Here is a 26222-nt window from a genome sequence, read left to right on the forward strand (position 1 = left end):
GTCCTCCCACTCCTCCAGCCTATCGCCGCTGAGATACCAGCCCCTTGGGGCGTGGTCTCTCTCCCTTTAAAAAAGCGGCCACTTCCCTCTCCTCTCTCTCTTCACTTCCTGCTCCGCCGGTGACTTGACTTCCTTCCTGGTTACGCAGAGGGCTGACAGTGATCTGTAAGTTTTTTCCCCTTTAAATAAATACCACCCTATTAATCATAATTCCAAACCGGTGTGGCATTGTTTGTGACTTACGCCTTCATATATGTATATTTGTATAAACACACACACATTGTGCATCAATCACTGTTGTGGTGGGTACCACTTCTTTGTCAAATATTGCTTGAAGAATGATGAATTTATTCTCACACAACTTTAACCAAAGACATCTTATTTCACATTTTACCATCTGTTTGTAGCAGTCTTTGTACATTATTTTGATTCCTGAAAAAAACACTTTTAGTTATTTATTCAGATTAAATTTGAAAACTCCCTGTCAAGTAAGTTTCAAGCATGCTTCTTTGGTGATCATATGTAATGATCTTAAAATTCTACCATCATCTTGTAGTTTGGATGTTATGAATTAATACATGATGCTGCCAAAAGCAGAACATATTTCTTTCTCTATTTTAAAAATGGCCACTGTTGTCATAAGGGAAGATGTCTTTGTGTTCCTACTCTAGCTCCAGTCAGGCCAGAAGACAGTGGGAACAAGAGATCATAGGCTGAAATAGCAAGCTGAAACCAGCCCTTCCTCATACATGATAGTTTCCTCAGGTACCTTTGTCATAGTGATGGATAGCTGACCAGCTCAAGCCTCCTTCTAGTCCCCATATACAGTACCTTGTAGCAAAAGGGATAACCTGAAAAAATAGGCTAGTAAGTCCCCAAATGAGGCCCCTTCCTTATATTACCTTAACGGCTTTTTTTTTTTGTCCAATCTACCTTCCAGCCTGCCTGGGGAATGTCCCTCAGAGACTCTAGGTGGGCCTCTTTGCTGCCAGTCTTGGCTGGCTGTGGTCACTCTCATGCTGGGGATAAACTCAGTTGGCTACAAATCTAAATCTAACTACAGCACTCCACCCCAGGCATCCTTCAGGAATGTGACAGTCTATGACTGGCAGGGAGGGTCCCCTGAGGTTTGCAGCTGCATGAGTCTCTCCCAAACCCACAGTCTGGGCTTGGGCATCCATACTTGCCTACTCCGCACAAGTCATAGGAACAGGAACAAAATGAAGCTGATAGAATTTCTCTAATCTACACCAATCCTCCTGACAGTGGAAGGTGCTAAGGTCTGGGAGGAAAGGACACAGGGCATCCGAAGGTTACAGAGGCTCCAATCCAGGTCACATGGCAGAGCTTGGCATAGCCAGCCTAGAATTGTGCTCTTCTGGCTCTGTCTCACTGTGATCTGGATCCTCCTCCATGAGCTGGTGACAAGCAGATCAGCCCTCACTACAATACAGCAACCTCAGCTTGACAGAAACCTTACCCACAATCAGGGTTCCAGCCTGCTATTGCCACACATGAAGACAGGCTTGCCCAAGGCCAGTCAGCATTTAGGTGGAAGTCTATATATGCATCTAGGATATCAAACAGCAGTATGCCCCTCTACAAACCACAGAGCCCTTGAAGAGATGGGGCAGAGGGGAGAGCAGAGGCTGGGAGGGAGGATAGAGCAAGCTGTGTCTGCCTGAGCTGCTCAAGGACTGTAGGCCGGAGAGGCCCGCCATCAAAGCCCTGGCAACCCAGGCGTGTGAAACACTCATGTGCCTTTCTAAAGTCTCTTTTGATTATACTTGGCAATTACAGCCATGTATGTTGATGGATCATGTGACATTAGGACACATGTGTAGAATGTCGAAGAAGAAGGTTCTGGGAAGCTACTCTGCAGTGTGGTGAGATTCACATTGTGAAAGAAAAAAGAATGTCTTGTGGTCGTCATCATCCCTATTATCGCCATCAATAGCATCCTTCTCAGTGCTATTATTTCTTGATACAGCTTCTTACTATGTAGTCTAGGCTCACGTAGAAACTCTTGATCTTTCTTCCTCAGCCTGTCAGGTACTTGGATTACAGGCATGTGCCACCACCATGCCTCGTGTAAGAGAGTAAATTTCAAACATTCTCCTCAAAAGCTGTTAAAAAGAGAATGAGGTCATGAATATGCTAATTGGGTTGATTTACTCATTCCTTGTGTCTTTTCTTGCTAATGTCAACTGTGTTTTTAAAAGCAAGACTAGAATACATTTGAAGATGTTCATTATGTCCAGGCAGAGAACCAGTTTAAACTACCCTAGCTTCCTCATTCCAGCTCAGCTCCAGGGGAAAGGTTACATTCCAGAGTTTGGAGCGTTTTCTTTTCTTTTCTTTTTTTTTTTTTTTTTGTTTTGTTTTGTTTTGTTTTTCGAGACAGGGTTTCTCTGTGGCTTTGGAGCCTGTCTTGGAACTAGCTCTGTAGACCAGGCTAGTCTTGAACTCACAGAGATCCGCCTACCTCTGCCTCCTGGGTGCTGGGATTAAAGGCATGCGCCAGCATCGCCCAGCAGTTTGGAGCATTTTCAAGGGTTAAAATTCTCCCAAAAGAAGGTTGCTAAGGTGCTGTGTCAACACAGAGGAAGGAGGGCTGAGCTGTCCAACCAGGAGATCTGAGCTGGCTTCTGCCCGAACCCTCACCTTTCTTGTGTGAACTCTGGAAAAATGACCTTTTAGGATTTTTGCCTAATATTTAAAAAGAGGAGACATAGATGTTGGATGCTCCTCTGAGTGCCCGAAAACTCACAAGCCATTTTGTTTTTTCAACTAAGAGGTTGCAGCTACAGATAGCAGGGCGGCCCTTGTCTACTCTGAGGGCTTAGAGTGTGCAGGGTCTTCACTAGTGCTCTAGTGAAGAACTAGGGAGTCCTTTAGCTGCTCAACCTTTCTCTGAGGAGCTATAAGGGAGGCTGAGGTGTACACCCTACACTCCTCGGGCTGCCGGAGGCAAATGGCAAAGGCTTTGTAATTTTGTACTTTTCAATATTCTGATCTCACCGCTGTGACCCAGGCTGACCCACACCCACTTCACCCTCCCCACCCCCACCCCCAGAAGTCAGAGCCACAGGAAAGTGATTTAGCAGCCAGCTTAGCAGTCAGGCCAAAGCTTCCTGGCAGCCACAGTCTTCCAGGCCCGATTATCTGTTCTTTGTGGAACAGAACAGACAATGCTGCCTTTGAAGCTCTGATGAGCCCCATGGTCCCCAAAGGGAAGGAAGAGTTCAGCAGTGCTCAATTTCAACCAGTCATACAGCGCCAGCAGCCACTGCTCAGTCTCAGACACTTGGTTCTCATATGTGATCTTCTCTCAATGAGAACCACGTCATGGGTGTGCTATATGGTTTCCCCATTTAATATATCATGAAAACCCAGATGTTCCTTTAATTACAGGAAGAGGGGAAGAAAGCACCTTCCTATTGTGTGGTCACTGTGACCAGAGAGATCGGCTGGCTGATCGTGTCCCCACAGAGAAATGCCTCCCATTTACTGCAGGCACTCCTGGCTGCTTTACCATTGATAACAGTAGACAATTCCCAGCCATCCCCACTACCCTTCATTCCCCAGATACTGAGTACCCAATTGTCATCTTCCCGCAGGCTCACCCAGCTCCTGCCCATTTCTACGGTATCTACCCCTTCATACTGACACCTTATACTTTTATAAGGACAGATTTCTCCATTGGAAAAACTCCATCTTTACTCATTATGACTTTACTTGGGATCTGGGTTTCAGGTGAGCCCCATTTTCCATGATTTATCACAGGCAGTCCATGATTGGAGTGTCAACATTGAACAGAAAGCTAAGAAACACAACAGAGTAATGAAGACAAGAGATGAGACTACTGTAGGGACCTAGAGTCCAGGGGTCACCTCTGTCAACCTGTTCCAGGAACACCATCAAAGTAAATCTCTTCTAACTATAGGACATGCCAGATGGTATGGGTTCATAGCCCAGCTCTAGGTTAGATTAGTAACCCAATAGATTCTTGGTTTCCTCGTTTGAAAAATAAACCACGTTATTATCTATTTTCCTGGTGCTGATCAAGTGATTTGCAAATGCTTGATATTTCATTTTTCCCCAGAACAGAAAGTTCAGAACAATGAGGCTTTCACACGTGCACTGTGCATGCGTGTGAGCACATGCATGTGTTCGCACACACATCCATACATAGTCACTTGTCTGAATCAGAATCAAACAGTGGTAAGCCAAAGCACTGAAGGTAGAATTGAACCCTGCCTCTAGTCCACATCAAAGGGCGAATCCCAAACTCTGCATTCCAACAGGGAACTCTTAGCACAGACGGACTCTGCTCTGCTTTTAAGTCTGACTCAGTGAAGGCACATTTAAAATTACTGGGACATCAACTTTTTTTTTGGATGCATCTTCTTGGGGCCATGAACTACATGGAAGAGATAGTATTCCATTCTCCATTGTTTTCAGAGAGAGAGAGAAAGAGAGAGAGAGAGAGAGAGAGGTCAAGTCTCAATAAAACAAAAGTTAAATACAGACAGAGCAAACATTATAAACCTTTTCCAGCAATGTTATGGTTTGATTTGTATATCTGTAACTGTATTTGACATTTATATACCAAACATAGTTTTTATATAAATTAACTATTTTTAATATACTATTTTAGGATGATGAGTATGTGATGTGAAAAAAAAACCAGCCAATTAATTCACATCCAAAAGGATGTAACTAGGAATTTTGAGGGCAATTAGCCAATGTGATCCGAGTCTTAAAATATCACTTTCTCTGGCATAAAATTTCTCCTTGGAGAATTAATTAGCTCAGGAAACAGTTTAGCTGTCATAAGAGGCTCAGGGTATTCATTCTTCCTCAAACTCTCATGACAATGAAGAATCATAAAATCCAAATATTCCAAACGAGAGAAACATTGGTAGACTTGGGGATAACAGGAAAATCCCACTGCCGACACAGTGCTGTCTTTAACTGTTTGCCCACCACTGGAGTGTGACTGTCATGTAGGACACGAGAGGAAAGAGTAAGCAGATGACCACACAGAAACCTACATGATGATGCATGCTTTAGAGAGCTCAGCAGCAGTGTGGAAATACACACACAATGCCACAATGGTTAAAAACCAGTGAGGTTTCGCAACCATACAGTAGAGATAATAGCAGTAGGGCAGGACAAATAGAGCTGCGTAAGACTGGACCCTGCTAGCCAGTGTGTCAGCTAGTTCTTGCTAGGAGGGAGGGGTTTTCTTCTAAAATGGACAAACCAGGCAACAATGGGATCTATGTGTAACTGAGAAACACAGAGACAAAGGTAACAACAAAGAGTCACAAGAGTTCAAAGTGGTGGCTTCTGGCATGGGAAAGGCAGGGAGAATAGAGGTCGCATACATTGTGTGTGTGTGTGTGTGTGTGTGTGCGCGCGCGCGCGCGCGCGCGTGCATGCATGTGGACCTTAAACAACAAATCTTTTGGGTACGTTGACTACTCCTAAACCACAAGTCTTTTGGGCACTTTGACTACTCCAACCATATTTATATACTACCCCGATACAATTCAAGATAAATTTGGTTCAGACATATATCTGCAGTGAGGACTTGGGTGTCATCAGATCTCTCTAAGCTACACCTCTACCATCTATGACTGCCAATAATGACACCCGCCTTGTGGTACTTCAGGGAACTGGCAACTGATTACGTGTGTAGCAGTGATCCAATAGAGGATCCAATAGAGAAAATGACTATACGTGTATGCTGTGTGATTTTCAAAGTCATCTGCTTTGACTGTGAGAAGCAGGCTAGTGACACAGGCTGACATTTTTATGTTTTGGTGTAGCTTTGGTGTCAAATAACCCCTTCCTAGATGACCTATGGTCTATCTCCCCAGGTAGATACATAATGACAGGTATCTCAAACTTCTCAAGCATCATGTCATAGGACAGAAATCAAAGGTATGTGGCACCTGGAACCTAGTATGTGCACCTCATTTCCTAATAGGAAGAAGTGGAAGGAAGCACAGTGCAGAAGACTTAACCAACATTGGCCAGACCCCTTGACCTTACTCCAGAGCACAGGGCAGTTCCAGCCCACACAGTCCTGAGTTCCTGGGCTATCCCTCAGCCACGTGGAGCATGTTGCAGTAGAACAGAAGGGTGGGCTGCCTCAGTCTTGATTGAACTCTTGGCTATGGGACTAGCTTCAGTGTTTACTGTACTCTCTGTCCAGTGACTGAAAGCTCCAGATGACTTGCCCCAATAAACAACTGACTTTTCACTTTGGAACCACAACACCCATTCTCCTGACTTTGCGTGGGACTCTGTGAGTCTAGTGTGTACGTCTGTACCTGGGAGGGTGACACATTGCTAGACAGGACAAGGAAAACACCAGGTGTAAGCCCCATCTGATTCCATGCACTACTGTCATTTACGTCCTTGGAAAGGGCACATGGCTGGAATCCAGCCTATTTAAATGTGTTTTTCCCACAGAAAGAGTCTAATATTCACGAATATAACAGTGTCCCATCTTATAAAGACAGGCCACTGCACAAAGGAAAAGAAGAGAAAGAAGATGATATTTTTCCCAGGAATGGTCACCTAGACAATGAACTTACCCTTCTCCTCGGTGAGGGATGGCAGGGCAGCAGAAGGGCAGAAGCTGGGAGTGCCACTCTGCACAGCTAGAAAGAAGCAGAGGCAGTGTTACAGCCATGGAGACAACAGGAAAGGTCCAGGGCGGTGATGGAAACCGGAGGTCTGTGCAGGTCAGAAGGAGTTGGGGGAGGGGCTCTACATTGACTTCCTCTCTCTCGACCCTGGCTCAGGAAGGCTTTACCAGAAATCATGCTACAGTTCCCACCACACAAGGTAAATAGGCCGTAGTAGACTTCAATACTGCCTTACAGCTTCCATCTAGGAGTAGCATCATCCACTGACATGTCATTGCCATTGGCCACACTGCAAATGCCTGCCACTGTTTCCCTGAATCTGACAATGTGGGCAAAGCACCCCATGCCTCAGCTTCTACATCTGTGCTATGGAGGTCACACTACCAGTATACTGCTAAGGGGACTGTGGGATTACAGAGGTGACCTAATGTGTAATATTCGCCACAGAACAAGGTACAAAAGTTCAGTAAAGAGCAGTGATAAGTAGCAAGTTACAGGGATGGGGTTACCTGAATGCTGGGGAAAGACAGGCCTGGGTTTGAACATAACATATCACAGAGAAGCAGGGCAAAGGGACGGGTCATCTACTTTTGATGCCTGGCCTTGGCGTTTGTACAGTGAAATTGACCCAAGAAGCCAGAGAGAAACACGAACCCTCTAGGTGACACAGAAATGCTAATTAGCCTCCCTTCCTCTCCCTTCACTGAACAAATCCAAATCTTCAAAGCCTCCTCACTCGTTCTCCTTCTAATGACTTAAAGAGAATGAAGCTCAGAACCCCTCTCCCTCACTGGGAGCTATAGGAATCCATGATTATCTACTGAGAGCAGTGACTCCAGGGCCAGAGGTTCCAGAGTGAGATTACTGTGACTTTCACTACAATTGGATGATCTTGAGAATTCCCTTATAGGTTCTGTGCTCAGAAGTCGACAGTGTCCTATCTCAGGATTGTGAGGTTTATAGGGGTTAAAATTACAGCCAGGGAAATACAGTAAGCAGTCAACAAACTTGGGGATGGTCCATTCAGAATATTTTCCCCTCATAATGACACACTCATGTCATTGTCTCTTGTGCCTTGGGTCAGAGTCTATGTCTATGCTGGTTCCAGAAGTCCTGGATGGCTCCCCCGATATTTCCATCTCCCTTTTGTTAGGTGTGCAAAATACCAGGCTGTGACTCGAATGTTCCCTCCAAAACTCTTGTGGAAGTTGATTTGCTTCTACAACAACCAATAGGTGGGGTTTTGAGTGGTGGTTAGGTCTGTGGGCTCCCACCTTCACAAATAGACAAATGCCTTGGTGGGGGTGAGGCCTGGCGAGGTGTGTATTAACCTCGATATGATCCTATGAGCAGTCCTTTTGTCAAAGACGCTGTCTCCAGTGTACTCTCCTGTCCTCACCTTGCTTCTCACCATACATTGCCTCTACCCTGTAAAAATGCCAGAAGACCATCTCCAGATGCCAGCACCTTGGTATTGATTGGTCTTCCAGAACTGTGAGAGGCATTTCCTTGTATACTTCCCTGTCTGTGGTGTTCTGTGATAACCAAACAAACCAAGCTAAGACCCACAGCATCTCAAGGCTCCAGAACCTTCAGTCCTAAGCCTCGTCTCTTCCTTGGTTCCAATTGCCCAGAGCCACTTCTTGCCATCATTTCCAGATATCAATTGCCAAACTTTAATTGACTTTAAAACCACCTCAAGACTAGATAACAACAAGTAACACTGTGCTGAGCCCCACTTCCCAAGGGCCCAAAGGCCCAATTGTACGCCTGAGACTTGACATTTCCAATAGGTTCCCAGATGCCAACCTCTGAGCTGAGGCTCTGCTCCCACATAGTGAAAGCATCATACAGAATGGCTGCAATTGCAAACAACTTCCCTCTGCACTCCTCTGTACCTGGTCATCAGCCAGATTCCAGTCAGCAACCCTGCTTTGTTGTCCCTGGTCTACCAAATGCCTTCCCTTACCAGAAGATGCTCAGAATAGGGAATCTGAGAGTACAGTCGTTAAATAACAGCCTGGTGTATGCTGAGGGTGTTTGTTTATTCAAATGTGTGCTCCATTTTGTCTGGGCAGTCTGTTCTAGAAATCCACAGAAAGTTCTGTTTGGATGTGTGAGCTTCTTTTGGAAAGTTAGAGACAACAGAAATATCTGAACTGAGGACAGGGGATGGAGACAAAGCTCCCAGCAGCCACTTATGCATACTGCTTCCTAGATCTGCCTGCAGCAACAATCTAGCAGCACAACAGGCCATGGATAGCTTGAATATTGATCTCAAGCAGCACAGCAAGCATTCATAACACTGGCATGTAGTAAGATCTGTACATCAGGTCTTTATTCTACTTTCTAGCAGAGAGCTCCTCAGGCCTTTGACATTTCCAGAAGGACAGGAGAACTGAAGAGTATTTTATCTTGCTATCTTCTTCCTAGGACCCGGATCTTGGGACTAAGGATGACAAGCTTCAATGCATCAGTGACTGTGCTTGTAACTGGGGTCCATCATAGCTTCCAAATAGGACTTATTTACCATGAAGACTAAGCACGTTTAAAGGGTTTAAGCCAATGGTAGGAACACATAGTGTGTGGTAAGTGTGAGAGCATTGGTGTGATGGAAGTAAGGATGAAGGATACAGTGACTGCTTTGGAAGTAGCGCCATCTGTGTGGGTCCCAAGAATAACTATGAGAGGTCGCCCATCTCTTCCTAATGTCTCTTTTGTGCCTACAACTTCACCAGGTTTTGAGGGCCCTTGCCTATCAGAAGAGAGGACCCAGAGTTGTGACATTTCAAGAAGACACATTTGACTCTGTGAGCAAAGCCAATTGCTGCCCCATAAGCTCCCATGTGATGCAGTGACATTGTCTTCTCCAAAATGCAAGGGGTACCAGAGCCTGTTCCCACCTATGCAGGGAGTCCTGGACTCGTGATACTGTGAACCCGAGAGGTCCCTGTGTCCTGATCCTCTGGACACCAAAACTGTTTCCGTTCTGGGCCCTGCTGCTGGGGAGGACTAAAGACAAAACTTATTTTCACTCACAAAGTTGGCCAGGACATCTGCCAACTTATAGATGTGCTAAGATACACCGAACTTTGCATGAACTCAAGGACAGCAGTATCAGGAAGCTGCTCCCACAGGATCATAGATTCCCATGGGATCTATGAGGATCCCCTTTGATACTTCTTTGTTCTTGGTGTGTAACTCGTTTTCCCCGGCACTGAAGGACTCAGTTTTGTTCTGTCCTCTGTGAGTACAGCTAAGGTGAAAAGCAATGGCTAGTGGATCACCCTCTTTGCTGAGGCTGTGAGGGAGGTGTGTGAGGTGAGAATACGCTTCCCTTGTCTCTACCCTCTGCTTCTCTGCCTCCTACTCTTTATCTTAGACTCATTCTTTCCTAAAGTCTTTTTGGAGTGATCCCTGCAAAAGAGCAGTCTTCCCTTCCCATCTAAACTCTGCTACACACACGGCTTCAGCCAGAGGACTCAGCGCAGCAACACCTGTCACATTGCTGTGCTATGATGTGATCTGATCAGAGAAAACATTTCCTTCACGAGGGACAGGAAAGGAACTCTCCTCACAGAAAGAACACTGATGCTGTGTGCAAGCTCAGTCATGTCTACAGATGGCCAGTGCTTAGGAAGGGCCACCTTCCTTCTTCATTGCAGCAAGGCCAAAGTCTCCTCCAGCTTCTGTCTGTCAGAGTCCTCAGTGAACCTTTTGCCTCTTGTGCAAGGACTGACCAAGAGGAGGTGGTTTGGATAACACCTACCCTTCAGGGCTTTGGCTCAGTGCTGCTGCTGTATGTGGTGCTTTCCCCAGCCCTGGACAGATCCTTCTCGGCTACTGTAGGGCATCTGTTGATCCAAAGACGAGGACTGGAGGAGCATGCCTGTGGTGTCTGCATGTGCAGGGAAACTGCACAGCATGCTTGTGTGTTTGTGTCTACTTGAGAAAGGGGAACTCCATGAAAAATGAGTTTGTAGACACACAGAGAGAGACTACATTTCGGAAAATATAGCATGAGTCAAAAGATGGTTTGGAGCTGATCAGTATAGTCGACTGGGAGGAGGACATTTTTCAGTAAGGCTTTTTTCCCTGTCTAGATCTTGGGAAGCAATGACCCTATGGTCTTAAGATGTCTTCATATCTTTCTGAAGAAAACCACTTAAGGACAAAGTCATTGTCTATCCTGGAGAGCTACACTGTGTCCTGTCAGAGTGTCCGCTGACAGCCAGCCTTCTTCTCTTTGTCCTAAAACACATAAGGGGCCTCACACCAGAACATCCACAGCCATGTATGCAACCAAGGTGATTTGTACCAGAGTCACAGATGGAAAATATGAGGCTGATGCCATTAGAATAAGTTTTCTTTCTTCTCAGTTGCATCCAAACAATGAGAGCAACTGTTTAGCTTAGCTTGCCTGTGTGGATATCTCTGTGCCAATGGATCCAGAAGACATGGGGAGGTGACCCTTGAAGCCAGAAGGAGGACCCATTTAACTTCTACAACAGACATCTGGGGCTCCCAGGAGAACCCATGTCTTATTTGCCAATATTTTGTACAATCAGACTTCCTAAGCTGTTCTTGCTGTGCTACAATTGCTCGCACATGTTCACGCTGACCTCTCTAGGCTGTACCTATGAAAAACAGCAACGTTCTGTTCTTCTCCTGTTCCTCAATGACCAGCGCAGCACACCAGTACAAATACCCAGTGAAGCTCTGAAGGCTCCAGCTCTAGGGTGGGAATTCCAGCAACAGGGGTTTACCTCCTTGGCAACTGTAGCTCCCTTTAAGACTGGGAGCTCCCGGAGGCCAGGAAACTAGAACCATATACACTCTGCCACATAACACAGGAAATCAGAGGAAAAGGAAATTGGGTCCCAAGCCTGTCAGCTACCTGCTGTGTCCCCTTGGTCTCCCTGTACCTCTTTTTCTTCTCTGAGGGGAATGAGGATATAATGAGAAAGTGCTCGCTCACAAAGTGCCGGCCTCCAGCATCAGATCCTAATGAACAGAGGCCAGGCTGTCACACTAGAGCACTCCTGACAGCACTATTTTCAGTTGAGTGACAGTTCTGATATAAATTTTCATCCTCTGCCATGTGGCTTCTGGTTAGAACTCCTGAGTCCCTACCCAGAGCCACAGAGTGTGTGTTGGAAGACACTAACACTCCAGGCAGTCGGATGAAAAGGAACAGAGCATCTGGGACCTGTTGGAACCAGGAGTACCTCAGGTTCTTGTCCTTGCCAGCCTCTGTCAAGATGTTGAAACAGCTTGGACTGACTTCCATCACATTCTGAACAAATGCATTACCGCTTAAGCTGCTTTCTGTCCAACTCTTCCACAGTCAAATGAAAATGGAAAGTGGCATTTTCCAGATGCTGGCGGGGTGAAAAGGTGAGAGGATAGGCAAAAAGGAGGTCCTGAGGTGAGCATGCCTCTGGAGCAGTGTAAGACTTGCAGCTGTCCATGGGGTCCTTCAGAACTAATGTATTAGGTAAGCATGCCCTTTTCTTCCCTGGCCCTCAAGATCAAGCCTAGAGACGTCTCTGGAAAAATGTCCGTTGGCATATAAACCCACAGAGGCAATTTCATTATACAACTCCCATTTTTCCTAAAAAACAATTCAAGCTGTTGAAAGAAAAATCCAACAGGACAACCTCAAATCAAGACCTAGTTTGCAGAAGATAGCATGAGCAAGAAGATGCCTTCCAACCTGGAAATAATTATGTCCATACTAGTTGCTGGGAAGCTGAAGAACATATAGGTGTATGAGTAAGACCAAAGGCATCTTTGCTCTGGAAACCAAACTATGTATCCTTTAGCTCCAACATGGCCTACACTAGAAAGGCCACTCTAGGAGCAGCTGATCTGCTATCGTGTTAGCCTGTTTCAGATCATGGATCAATCGCTTATAAGTTATTAGAATTGTGGAAACCCAGCCAGGAAAGGTGTCTGGAGATTTAAATAACTCACTCACTAGGTAGTCTGCCAGGAATTATTGAAAACGAGACAGGGAAGTTGGGGTCAATAAGACCTGGGATTTCAACTTGGTTGGTTCTCAATAGCCACCTAACTGGGCCAGCATCTTCCACTGTCGGCCTCATTTGTTGCATAAGAAAATGGAGGAAGTGATGTCCACTCCACTAAATTCCTATGAGGTGAAATAGCAGGGCTCACACAGACCTAGCATGTGTCTGACACACAGCAGACACAGGAAAAATGCCAGTTTTCCCTCGCTTCCCAAACTAGATAGAAAAATGGTGGGCTATGGTGGGAAGAATGTGGAGAGCAAAGTTCCATTTCTCTAAGCCTCCTGTCACACCAGTTATTGCATAACTCTAGTTTCTAGGGAAGTGTCAACAATGGCCAGCACTGTCCAGATTCGCTCACAACTGGAAGTGAGCTACCCATGGGACAGGCTGGGGACATTGATCCCCTTCTCGGGCTCTCTGTTACTTTCTGAAACAATCCTTTCATCTCTGAGACATCTTCATGAGTTTGCTCCTGGGACACAAGCAGAAGGAGAGTCTCTTCTAGTTTTCATGCAGCCACCCACACCATAGACACTCAAAACCTAGGCAATAAGGACCTAGAACCTCAGCCACTTGTCTTCCTGACAGAATCTAAGGAGTGGTACAAGTCCTCAAAGACCAGTCTGTCTTGATAGAGGGAGGATGCTAAGTCTCATATGTGTCTAATTATGTCTAAACACACACAAAAGCACTCACTCTTTTTTCCTCGATTTCAGATTGTTCTAAAATATCCCTGGAAATGATTCTTAAATGCTTGCCTTTATGAACCACAAAGGGCTCGGACTGGCCTTTTCTGAAATCTTAACTCAAGTGCATAAAAGCATACACAGGCTGTCCCCTTCCTTCCCTGACCTTGCCATGCATTATGTCATCCTGAGTGAGGAAACAGAGGGATCGAGGTAGAGGAGACGACTGTTGACTTTGTTGCCTCTCCAGTAACAGGACCTTAGCCTCCTTTCTTTCCAGTAGCTCTGGATTTGCTGAGGCTGTCACTCAAGCTGTTCCTTCTGCAGTGGGCGTATTCATTGAACATGCTGGGCAGATAGATCCCGAATGTGAAGCTTCTATAGGAAACAATGATTGCCCTCCTAAAGCAATCAGTCAGGAGTGGCACACTGAAGAACTTGGCTATAGACACTGGCTAATTATACCTATGGAACCTGGTCTGCTTCCATCTGTCCTGAGACCTAACTGGTCACCTTTCCTTTAGGTTAATAAACAGTCCCCAGGGCATTTCTTTTCTTCTTAAAGTAATAGAATCAGCTTCTGCTATTGGCACCCAGTGAATTCTGACTAATCTTCCTGAACCTAAGATGTCATTCTAATGCAGGATTGGGACACAGTCTACAAAAGGTACAACTGCCAGGAGCAGGTTACTCACCAGGCTTCTGGTACCACCCAAAGGGATAGGTGTAGACTTCAGTGTCCTCAGAGCCACAGTCCAAAATGCGCCAGGTTCCTCCATTCTCCTCGCTGCATGTTTGAATCCCCATGCTGTTCAGAGTTAGGCAGGTCACTTCTCCTCCTGGTGGAGAAGCCAGGAGTTTAGGAGAGTGAGCCAGGGAGAAAGATGAACTGAACAGGAGGGATTCTGCAAGCCATCGCTCAACGTGCTGCTTGAGCTTTTGTTCTGTATTCCAGGTATGGACTTGGCCATCCCTACAGATTCAGCTCCTCTATCTAAGAGTCATAGCCTCAGAGTCCAGGAATGGAGGTAGCTACTCATAACAGAATCCCTTCCAATCATATATAAGAGGTGAACCAGATCTATGGGTATCATTTCACTATGTCTGGAAAGGGAAACAATGGTGTGGGATTCTCCTCTGTTTGCTGTGAATACCATTGGTTAATAAAGAAACTGTCTTGAGTCTATAGCAGAGCAGGACAGAACTTAGATGGTGACAACTAAATGCTGGGAGAAGGAATGTGGAGTTAAGGAGAAGCCATGGAGCCACTGTCAGAGACAGATGTGCTAAAACTTAGCTGGTGGGCCACGACCTTATGGTGATGCACAGATTAATGGAGATGGGTTAAATTAATATGTAAGAGTTAGCTATTAAAAAGCTAGAGCTAATGGGCCAGTAGTGATTTAAAAATATGATTTCTGTGTGATTATTTGGGGTCTGAGCTGCCGAGCAGCTGGAATGACCAAGCGGCCTCATTACAACAAAACAATGTGTGTTACTATTTACAGAAAGGGATGCCAAGGCCTGGAGATATTAGAAGAGAACTTTCTAGAATCATAGCATCAGTAAGTGGCTGAATGAGTGTTCAATATAGATCATGTGATATATCTAAAGTTCAGTCAACCATGATCCCTGGACAGAGCTCTGAAAATAGCTCAGAAGACATATAAGTGAAGTATGGAAACAAGGAGGGACATTTGCTGGGATCAGATGGACATATGTGTATATGAAGGGATAGATTAGGGACCAGGGACACCACACTGCTAATTTCATACTGATGAGCTGCCTGCTTCACCCAGCCCTATTTCCTTACTGTAATGAGGTTCACTCATCCTTCTTGTCTTGAGGAGATAGCAGAGACCATGTAGGATTATAAGTGTGTTTCTACACTGATGTGATATGCCAGAGGGCGGGGGATGCCTCCTTTATCACCCTTACCTTGCAACTGGGAGACATTTAGAAAACCAAAGCCAGTGCAGCATGTGTCCCTGTCGCAGAGCCGCTCACACTCGAAGAACCTAGAGTCAGAAGAGAAGGCAAGTGTGAAGACTCCCGTGGGCACCCATGACATACTGTGTAGAATGAATGGAATAATTCGAACCTTGGGGATCAGATTTCTCTGTAAGCACATAAAGTGTGGGCGCTTTGGCCAACACTAACTTTCTAGATTTCTGCAAACAAAGCCCCACTCTTTTGTTCAGATCCTCTGTGTATTTACTCGCACGTTCAAGCCCTCTCCAAGACCATTCTCGTTTACCGTGCAGCTTCACAGCAAAGGGGCTCCAGCACTTCAGTGATCTGGAGTCCAGTTCTAAGATTTCTTGCCTTGATCTCATGTCTTGATCTGATCTCTCGCTCCTAACTCCTGGGAGCTTGATTAACTACTTGGCCGTTCTGGTATGAAAATCCTGCCTCATTGCTGTTCTTTCCTGTATCCAAGTCTTAATCCCAGTGTTGAAGTTTGTATCTTCCAGGCAGCTTCTCCAGTGCAGGCTACATTTCCACCCAGAAGCTGGTCAGGCATCTCTCTGGCTTTCTTTGCTCTAGATTCCTGCCCAGCTATTGACCTGCCTACATTTGCTTCCCTTTCTTTTTGAAAACCTGTACTATGACCTCAAGCTCCACTACATCAGTTCCTGTCCCAGTCCCTGGCTCAGCATAGTGATGTCCAATAAAGAGCTATCTTATTTCTATCCCCTTTCCCAGTATGGTGACATCTAGCTTCTATCCCTTCTTCTAGTAAGGTGATGTCCAGTTGGACCTTAAGACAAAGCATCTGGTGTCATCTTTTGAGCTCCATTCTCAGAAATCACTTTTAAATGCCAGCAACATGATGCAGTTCCCTAATTCAACAGCACTTCACAGATTAGCAGTTCACGGATCAGTGACTATTGAAATACAAAAGACTCGCTGGAGATTTTCCTTAAAATTCTGATTCTTGAGTCCCATCCCAGGATCTCAAAATGAGGCAGTCCAAGGAAGGTCCAGGGATGTGGTTAGTCAATGGCACACTTGGAGATTTTGAAGAATGAGGTCCCATGTTGGGTAGCGAGAGTAAATTCATCTTCAGTTATAACGGCCAACAAAAAAGCCAAAGAAGGAACACCAGCATAGGTTGTAGTGGTCATAAGTAAGGCATTCTTCTAAGCTAAGGTCCTGTTAAAGATTCAGCTTGCTTTCCAGATTCTGAGAACAGCCCTGAAAAGCTCTGAAGAACAAGTTTATTACCATCTTGATCACTTTTATTAACTGACAATATTGCTTAGTGCATCTGATCTCCCTCAGCAGACTGCAGGCTCAGAGCCGAATGTGTGTTTGTCATCTCTTCCCATCAAGGACTTCTAATCTGGTCATCTCCTATACCCTTGGCTTTGGGTTGGATCATTGTTATGATTCTGCCTTTAAGAGCTGAGACACCACCTACTCATGGAAGCCAAGGAATCTGAATAATAAGCGTTGAGGTAGAACTTGGCCACTTACCCATTGGAAATGGATTTTCCAGACATAGGGATTTTGTCTCTGATGGAAATCCCTGTGAGCTTTTGGAATGGCAGGCGAGAATAAAAGTTCTTCACTCGGTCGTTCAGCACAACTTCACAGAGGGAAAAGAAATAAAATGCATTATGCTTTCACAAATATGGAGACAATGAGTAAAAACCAGACTGAACTTCCAGGAAGGTGGCACATAAAACTAATAAATTTGCTCCCAAATCTCACGAGAATAAGACTCATAAGATTCTGTTTGTATGGTTGGTTTTTGAGATGGGGTCTTGTGTACCTAAGCTAACCTTGAATTCAATATGTAGTCAAGGGTGTCTTTGAACTTCTGATCCTCCTGCCTCCACCTCTCAAGTCCCAAGATTACAAATATGAATTACTAGTAAGTACTTGGAATGGAACCCATAGCTTCTTGCAAGGGACTCCTGAAAAGGCATGAGCCCATGGGGAAATGAGAACTAGAGAGATGGAACAATCTCAGGGTCTAGGAAGCCTGTGGAGGACCTTGGCTCCAGAGACTAGGAAGGCAGGTTCTGCTCCCGTGTGTGAAGTAGCAAGAAGGGAGCATGTGTGCCTCCAGAGACCCTGCATCTCTAGGCAACTGATAGTCTAAGTGCCCTTACCACAAGAGCAAAGATTGAAAATTTATTTCTAGAAGGATCAGAAGAGAGGGTCCCTTTGTGTCCTCTGATAGTAGATACATAAACCTCACAGAGCATGATTTAGGCTTCACAGAGACCCAAGATTCTCCCACCTTGCTAATGTGTATATTCAGGCAAAGTACTGTAAGATTTCTTGGAAAAAGGGCCTAGGAGTACTAACAAAAGGATCCTACCAAGAACAACTGGATCAGATTATACTAAGGAGAAACCAACACCCAAGAAGCTCCCACCAAATAGAGCTGATTCAAGCTTTGTGGCCTCTGATGTTTGAGGGGAAGCCAAGGGCCCCCAGATATGTGAAGGTCCTTGACAAAGAAAGTGGAAAAACAAGCTACCGGGGAAATAGGGTGAAAAATGACATCACCACCATGATGGCAGAATGACACTATCAATGTCCTTGAAAAGGGAGAACAACTTTGGCATTATAAAAGCCACTGTGTCTGAGATCTCTGTATCACACAGTTGCAGGAAATCCTGGTGCAAGTCTATCAGTAGTGGCTCCGCCTGAGGTCAGACCCCAGAGCAGAACTCTCTGAGGTATCAGCCTGATGCCTTTCTCAATGGCTTCATATCTCTGAAGAACCATGGATAATCTTATGCATTTATATATACATATATTAGTTTTTGAGATTATAATTACACCATTTCTCCCTTCCTTTTCCTCCTTCTAATCCCATCCATGCATCCCTCCTTGCTCTATTTTAAAAAATTCATGGTCTCTTTTTTCTTTAATGGTTTATGTGTGTCTGTGTTTATGTATGTGTGTGCGTGTGTGTGTGTGTGTGTGTGTGTGTGTGTGTGTGTGTGAAGAATAATACTCTTAAAGAGAAAAGAAATTAATCTCACTGTTTGTTAATCTGCAGAGTGGTGGTCTATCAGACACTTAGCTCATGAACATCACTGTGCTTACCTTTCTTCCGGAAGAGAGCCTTTGGTTGGTGGGGCAGAATCTGGCTACAATTCTTGGCATTAGATTCCAAGATGTCGTCACAGACCTGGGCTTCTGGGTAGAGGTAGCAGGTGAAATACAAAGGTGTGGTCTCCGTTATGTCTGCAAGTTGACAGAAAGCAGGCTCCTGGGCACACCCTAAAGGCAAGAAGGCAGTTGGTGTTTAGTCCATGCAAAGCCTTGAGTGGTCAGACTCGTCTGGGGAATCTTTCAGAGCAGAGTGCACTGGTTTACTTTCTATTGCTGTGGTAAACACCACAACCACAAGCGGCCTGGGGAGGAAAGGATTTGTTTTACCTTATAGCTTACTGTCTACCTTGAACGGAACTCAAGGCAAGCTGATACAAGACCATGGAGGGGTGCTGCTTACTGGCTTATTCTCCATGCCTTGATCAGCCTGTTTTCTTACACAACGAGGGACCACCTTCCCAGAGATTGCACCACCCACAATGGGCTGGGTTCTCCCACATCTATCACTAATCAAGAAAATGTCCCATAGACTAACTTTCCAGCCAATCTGATGGAGGCATTTTCTTAATTGAGGCTTTCTTTTCTTAGTTGACCCTAACTTGTGTCAAGTTGGCAAAATACTAGTACACCCATGATAGTCATGACGTCTTAACAAAAACACTGGGAAATCTATGAAATGGGGAAATAAGTGATCTTGTGGCTTGTGTACAGGTGATCAAGTTAAATGAGAGGTCAGAAACAAAGTCAGCAATACGGGAGTCAACAGAATGAAAACTCAGTGGCTTTACCCATGATCTCCCGGAAGCACTAAGAGTGAGCAGACCAGAGACCTAGGTCTTTGTATGTGAACACTCTGTTCTTTTGCATATGTCATTCTTGCCAAAGATACATATGAACCAGTTTGAGTAAAGGGTTGTGACTCATTCTGCTTGGGTTTCATCCACAAAGTCAAATGGAAGTCCTAGAGCATAATGAATGTTCAACATTGGATGAACAGATGGATGGACAAATGGATAAATGGATGGACAGATGGACAGACAGACAGACGGATGGATGGATGATAGGTTCTGGTTGCTGAGCAGACACTGCCTTCACTGTGAGCATCTTAAAGGCTGGGAACAACTCCCATCTCTATGCTAAGAAAGTAGTGAGCGCTGAGTTATGCCAGTGAATTTGAACTTATCTACATCTCAGGGGTTATTGACCCAGGGTCTGGAAGAAGGTTTCAATCTAAGATACTCACGAGAAAGGCACCACGAGCTCGCCTGCTTTGCTGAAAACAGGTGTGTGAAGAGCCAGTACTGCTGGCTGGGCAATGAGTGGTTTGCCCTGACAATGACCTGGGAAGTGTCCACAGGGAGGAAAAGTTCTGTTGTCAAAGCTGAAAAAGAAGGAGAAGGTCAGCTTCCTTTACCTTTATCTCTCCAGTATGCATGAGGCAGAAAGAAGCAGGCTTAGGGGACAGATCAGGAGATACAAAATGACAGTGTGGATCTGGACAGACAAACTGGAGTTCAGAAGGTCCTAGGAAATCATAAAAATCACACACTTGTGAAACCCAGAATTCTGGTTTGGAAGAAACCTTAGGAGCCCCCTGGTCTACCTTTCTACCCAATGCAGGGCTTTCCCCTGGGATTCCAGTTCATGCCTGGGTAGCTTCATGTGACATAGCTGAGCCAATCACAGCAGCCACATCACCAGATTCTTTGGTCTGAAACTTTCAGCCAGCCACACTACAGTTTGTTGCATCCTGTTGGAACTCAGTCCCTGAATCCAGTGCACAGTGGGCAGGTCGTCCTTCATGGGTGGGCTAGGAAAGCAAGCTGGCTTTCTTCTCACTCTCTTGAGCCTTTTGACACCTTCTACCATGGTACTGCCCAGTGGAAGGCACTCACCAGAGGTAGCTTTCCAGTGCCGGGTTTGCCAGCCTTCAGAGTATTCATTACACAGTACCTAGTCTAGAATGTTATTACCACAGAAGTGAGTAGGCTAAGACACCCTCCTTCTGCTCTCAGACTTCCCCTCCCTCTCTTTTGACTTCTCTCTTTCTCCATTCCTCATGGCCCTTAGTGCCACCTTATAGTAAAACTATAGGTTTTGGGAGCAAGCTGTTCTCACACTTCCCCAGGCACAACCGCAATCCCTGTCTGGATGAACTCGTCCCCTGCCTGCCATGACCCCTTACAGACTGTTCATTTCGAGTGGGTTGACATTTTCTGACACATAGTAACATTTTTTTCTAGGCCTACAGGATTGAGACGCTGGGATCCCGAAAATGCTCTGTTAAATTCTGCCCATTAAGCAGGCAATTGCTCCTGCTATAGCTCTTGTGTTTGTTCCTGTTTCTGCAGCATTGAGAATGGGCAATGAAGCTTCCTTACATTCTGTTCTTACTGCACACTTCAGGAGTCTCTGTATTTGTGAGGGAATAATTAGATTAGGGGCAGAATTTGGTGTTTTGTAAGGATCTCAGTGGTTCTCAACCTGTGGGTCACAACCCCCTTGGGTCACATACCAGATATTTACATTACACTTCATAACAGTAGCAAAATTACATTTATGAAGTAGCAACAAAAATAATTTTATGGTTGGGGGTCACCACAACATGAGGAATTTTATTAAAGGAATGCAGCATTAAGAAGATTGAGAACCACTGCTCCAAGGCTTCAGAATGGAGTAAAAATAAGAGGCCCATTCATTGATTAGACCTTGAATGCCATTATCTTGTCTGCAGGAGCCAACTGTATGAACTCTTTAGAGGTAATACCTGCTTCTGCTGGAGGGTCTAACCTCGGCGCCACGTCCTTTCCACATGCCATGGATTCAGGCCGGGACCCCATATCAGACTCTAGGAAGAAGAAAATAAGACCCCTGGTAATGATGAGGCAGCCACATAGCAATCGTCACATCCCACAACCAGGAACTCAGCACGAGACAGGCGCAGATCCAGCCACTCAGGTGAGCAGGTTTGGTCCTGCACCTAACTCTGGCCAATCTCTCAGGGCTAGAACTAGACTGCTTGTGACACTGTAACTATTAACCTTTACCCTTTAAAGATGCTCATATATGCTCACAACACCCTTGATGGGGATGAAGAAGGTTCACATGCATCCTCTGAGAAATGAGACTCAGTGAGGGAGAAGAACTCATCCCAAGACTCTTAGAGGGTCAGAAGGAAAGGCAGGATTTAAAAAGTTTAATTAAACCCCATAGCAACAATCACCTAGGTCACATTCGATCACCCTGAGCCCCAGGAAGCAGAGGCTCATGGGGCCAAGTTCCCTGGGGAAATGCTTCCTGAGGTTTACAACAGCCCACTCTGCTGATAAAGGCAGCCTGTAGTGGTGAACTCCATGTCCCCAGAACCAAGCATTTCCTGCCTTCCCCATCTTTTGGAGGCTTTTCTCATACCATTCTTTTAGCCTGTGTGTCTCCTCTGATGAGGAATGGGAGCCCTTCTGCTCCATAGAGAGCAAGCCCATAGAACATAGGTCTGCATTTTACTTTCACTGAAAGCAGAATACCTTGTGGATTCAAACTGGGACCAAACTCAGGAAGCGATTGTCCTGTCACCCCTGATTCCCCACCTTGGAGCTCACCTTTCCAGAGGTACACCTGCTGGAAGCTGATAGAGGTGTCTTGAGAGCCTTCCAAGAGCGGCAGACCTGCAGAAGATTGCCATTTATGAGCCTTGCTGGTGCTTGCTCTCACTGGTCACCCACCTTTACAATCGCCTCATCAACCCCTCTCCCCAAGATTTTCCTGGCTTGACTCTGTTCTCTACACAGGATCCCTCAAAGCTTCATGGAGTGCCATCCCAGCACCTGGTCAGACTTCAGGAATCCAGCGCAGGGCACCAGACAGACTAATGTGGGAGGGTCACAAGCCTACAACACAGGAGCAAGACTCAAGCAGTTAAGGGATGGCTTAAAGAAAACAAAGTATTTACGAGGTCCCATTGTGGGTATTTTCTGACATCAAACTGCTGAGATTCTGACCTCCTTAAGGAAGCTGGATCAGCAGGGTGGGTCATAAGGACATGTGCTCCCAAGGCTTGAGTTCTCAGTTTGATCCGCACATCCCATATGGTAGAAGGAGAGAACTAACCCAGTCAAGTTGTCAAGTTGTCCTCTTCTGACCTTACACATGGTGGCATGTGTGCTCATGCAATATACACATGTATGCACACACACATGCACACACATACACACCAAATACACAAATCAATAAATGTAAAAATTAACTGGGCCTGGCAACTGAATGATGGCAATACTCTACAGAAGTTATCTCTTAGATCCTACACATGGGATACATATTCAATCATTGGCAACTTTTTTTTATTTAGTTTTGTTGTTAATGTTACTAACTATTCTTTAATTTTTTATTGGCACATATTCATTATATATAGTTATGGGCTTTATAAAGACATTTTCAATGATGTTTATCATCTATGTTGTCTTGACAAAGCCTCATATCCTCTCCTTTTCCCCATTTCTCTCCTGTTACCACTCCAGCTAGTCCCCTCTCTTTTCTAGGAAGTTCTCCTTCCCTGGTGCCACACCGGATAAAGCTAGAGTTCTCACAACCTCTTGGTGGTAAGTGTTCCTCTTTTTCCCCTGCTCAGTCTCAGGCACAGAGCACTCTCATCTGGCACACACCCCTAATAGCTTGAGGGAGAAACTTCCCATGTACACCTGCCATGGGGTCAAATTGTACCAAATCATCTCTTGGTTCTCTGTGGGTTGATGGTGAGCATGTTTATTTATGTATTTATTCTGGTTGTGGGGAACAGAAATCAGCTGTAGATGGGTTAAGTGATCCTAGAACCTAGCTAGTTCCTAGCTGCTGAGCAAAAGGGTTCTACTTGAGCATTGCAAAGTCAACAGTCCTACCAATCTAAGAAGCCAAAGTGCAGGTCTGTGCTGCTGTGGGACAATGGTCTTTTATCCTGTCACTTGTATTATTTTTAATAAAATGTTAATTGGCCAGTAGCCAGGCAGAAAGTAGAGGCAGAGCAAGGGCAACCAGGCAGGAAGTAGAGGTGTGGCAATGGGAAGAGGGAAGTTTCAGTCTGCAATAGTGATCCAGTCATAGAGGAAGCAAGATGTGACTGCCTCACAGAAAAAGATACCAAGCCACGTAGCTAACATAGACAAGAATTATGGGCTAATATAAGTTATAAAGAAGACTGAGCTAATGGGTTAATCAGTTTGTAACTAATGTAGACCTCTGTTTGAGTCTTTGAGACTTAACGACTGTAGGACTAGGCAGGACAGAAACCTTGGTCAACACTGCTTTAGAAATGCCCATGCCCATCTGTTTAGCTAGCTGGGGAGCTTCTTGGCCTTGGCAATGGAAACCTTTGCAGCCTTTGCACCCAGTACCTGGCCTGCTGCCTCCCATGTGCCTGGGGTTTTTGGTTATGAGGGATACACCAGAGGGCTGTGGTGATAACATGTGAAGACCGCTACCAACTTATGGGTGGCCACCCCATTCCTTCTTGATCCCTCTGCTCCTTTTGCAGTAGCCTTTTAATATCTTCCCTTTGCCATCTTTGAAGCAGAGCTTGCCGTGAACTGGCATTCAGACGGAGTCCAGGAGAGAGGCTTTGCAGTGGCATCCGAGCAGAGGAATTCCCAGTTATCACAGATGCCAAAGAATCTGCTGCTGTAACCACAGATGACTTGAAAGCATTTTCTGTTTTCGGGAAATCACATGTGGACCTCGGGAGTAGAAAGTGGCCCTAGAGGGCATGGTGGGGAGTTTGCACAACAACTTGGAGGTTCAAAGGTTGAGCCATAGTGAGCATTAATGAGCAGGACAACACACTCAGTTCTGAAGTATACTATCTGGGTCAGGTTTGCCTCGGCAGGAGATCCAAAGGATCTGGAAGGCAATCATGCAAAGCAGACTTCGGTGAGCTTCCTGTCTGAAGGTCATGCATTCTACTGAGCTGCTGTTTCCTACAACTGGGAGCCTAGCCATATTAGCTTTCCAATACAGATCTAAGCCTGCCTGACCCACGACCAGGTCTCTGCTGGACTCAACTCTGACATCGACACCTAGCCAAGAAACAGAAGCAATCCACCCTAGTGAGGGTTGCTCTGGGGCACAGGTAAATGACCAGAGAGTGGGACCTTAGAAAACAAAGCTGTTTTTGCTGTCTGTACAGCATGCTGGCACTTCGTTCCATTACATAAAGTGTTCAGACTTCACAGAGGGTCACCCTGAGGCTCAGGGTAGCTAAGTGCTTGAAGAAGGTCACAGAACTTTGGAGGGAGAATGTGGGGCTCAACTACAGGAATTTGGAATGCAAACAATTCATGCAGCTCCTTGCCTCTGTGTGCCTCCTGCCATGCCTTTTAACTCTCTGAGCAGTCCCCAGGACCATCATTGCGATTCTCTTTCAGACTTGGAAAGACTGTGACCTGGCAGGCCCAGCACGGAACAAGCATTCACAATGGGGTTTGGTTCATGGATCTGCTAACTCTGCAATTCAGCTGGCCTCTGTGAAATTGTGGAATGAGAAGAAAGGGGTTGGCCCTCGGTGAACTTTGATGAAGATAGAGTTTGTTTGTTTCTGTTTGAGAAGGTGCTTTATTAAAAAAGACGTCAGGGCAGCCTGAGGTATGCCCCTAGGATTATAAACCAAAGGTTGTCTTATACATTTGATCAGAATAAATAGGAAATAAGAAAGCCCTAGAATGAACACACACACACACACACACACACACACACACACACACACACACACACTGCATTGAAAACGCCAAAGGTGGGCTGGAGAGATTTCTCAGTTGATAAATCACTTGCGTCATGAATGTGATGACCTGAGTCCAATCCTTAAAACCCATTTAATAAACTAGGAAAATACTTGCAGTTGCAGTGATAGTGAGGTGTTAGCGAGAAAAGGGCAGATTCCTGGAACTGTCCAGTTAGCTTAGCCTCAGTAAGACCCCAGAGACCCTGTCTCAAACAAAAATGAAAGGCACCTAAGGACTGACAGCCAAGGTGTTTGTCCTCTGATTCTCTCTCTCTCTCTCTCTCTCTCTCTCTCTCTCTCTCTCTCTCTCTCTCTCTCTCTCTCTCACACACACACACACACACACACACACACAAAGGCCCTTCCTCCATTGTCACCCCTCCGAGTGGAGGCGAGTCCAGGGCGCATTCCTGGCTCCTTGGGCACACACCAAGCACATGTCCTGGTTAAGCAGTCCACTGACTTACGGCTGCCAGCTCATCACATGTCTTTCCTGAAATGCCTGTTCTCACCCTGGGCACCTCTCAGAGTAATGAAGAGCATCTGTGAAGCAGCCATCCCGCAAATAAGCCATTGGATTCTGTTTACCCCAAAAGAAGTGAGTTAGGCTCTCTGGAAGGCTGCCAGATTTCAATGTGTATCTCCAGGCTTTGGTTGTGTGTGCCAACTGGACTTCCTAGGTGTTTTCTACACTGGATTTTATGCTCTATGTCATGAGTCCAAGAATTATTGAGGCATACGTGATTCTCCAAAGAGCAACATACATGCTATATATTGGCCTTGGTATCAGCATGAGTTAAAAAAAAAAGACACAACATTGTCCAAAGCTCTCCCTGTGTGCCTGACACTATTGGAGTGGCTAAGACACCCTGAGCCCATTTCAGGCAAAACTTCCCTAGGGGGGGTGTCCTAACTCCCATGTCCCTGCTTCCCCTCAGCGGTAAGATGGCCAAGACCACACCAGCGGTGCCTTTCTTGAACCACTGTGCATGTG

General features: G+C 45.6%; 1 protein-coding gene across 1 annotated transcript in view; it reads right to left on the reverse strand.

Moving 5' to 3' along the window:
• The window catches only part of Tg (thyroglobulin), a 182859-nt gene that overhangs the window by 97665 nt on the left and 58972 nt on the right, over nucleotides 1–26222 (reverse strand). The window contains exons 28-35 of the mRNA XM_075960884.1: nucleotides 22065–22130; nucleotides 21233–21313; nucleotides 19709–19846; nucleotides 18457–18633; nucleotides 16867–16978; nucleotides 15325–15404; nucleotides 14082–14225; nucleotides 6612–6677 (exon numbers count right to left, since the gene is read on the reverse strand). Of these exons, the coding sequence (XP_075816999.1) occupies nucleotides 6612–6677; nucleotides 14082–14225; nucleotides 15325–15404; nucleotides 16867–16978; nucleotides 18457–18633; nucleotides 19709–19846; nucleotides 21233–21313; nucleotides 22065–22130 (864 nt within the window). The remainder of the gene's footprint in view (nucleotides 1–6611; nucleotides 6678–14081; nucleotides 14226–15324; nucleotides 15405–16866; nucleotides 16979–18456; nucleotides 18634–19708; nucleotides 19847–21232; nucleotides 21314–22064; nucleotides 22131–26222) is intronic.

Source organism: Microtus pennsylvanicus, chromosome 2 (genome assembly GCF_037038515.1).
Source record: "Microtus pennsylvanicus isolate mMicPen1 chromosome 2, mMicPen1.hap1, whole genome shotgun sequence".
NCBI lineage: Eukaryota > Metazoa > Chordata > Mammalia > Rodentia > Cricetidae > Microtus > Microtus pennsylvanicus.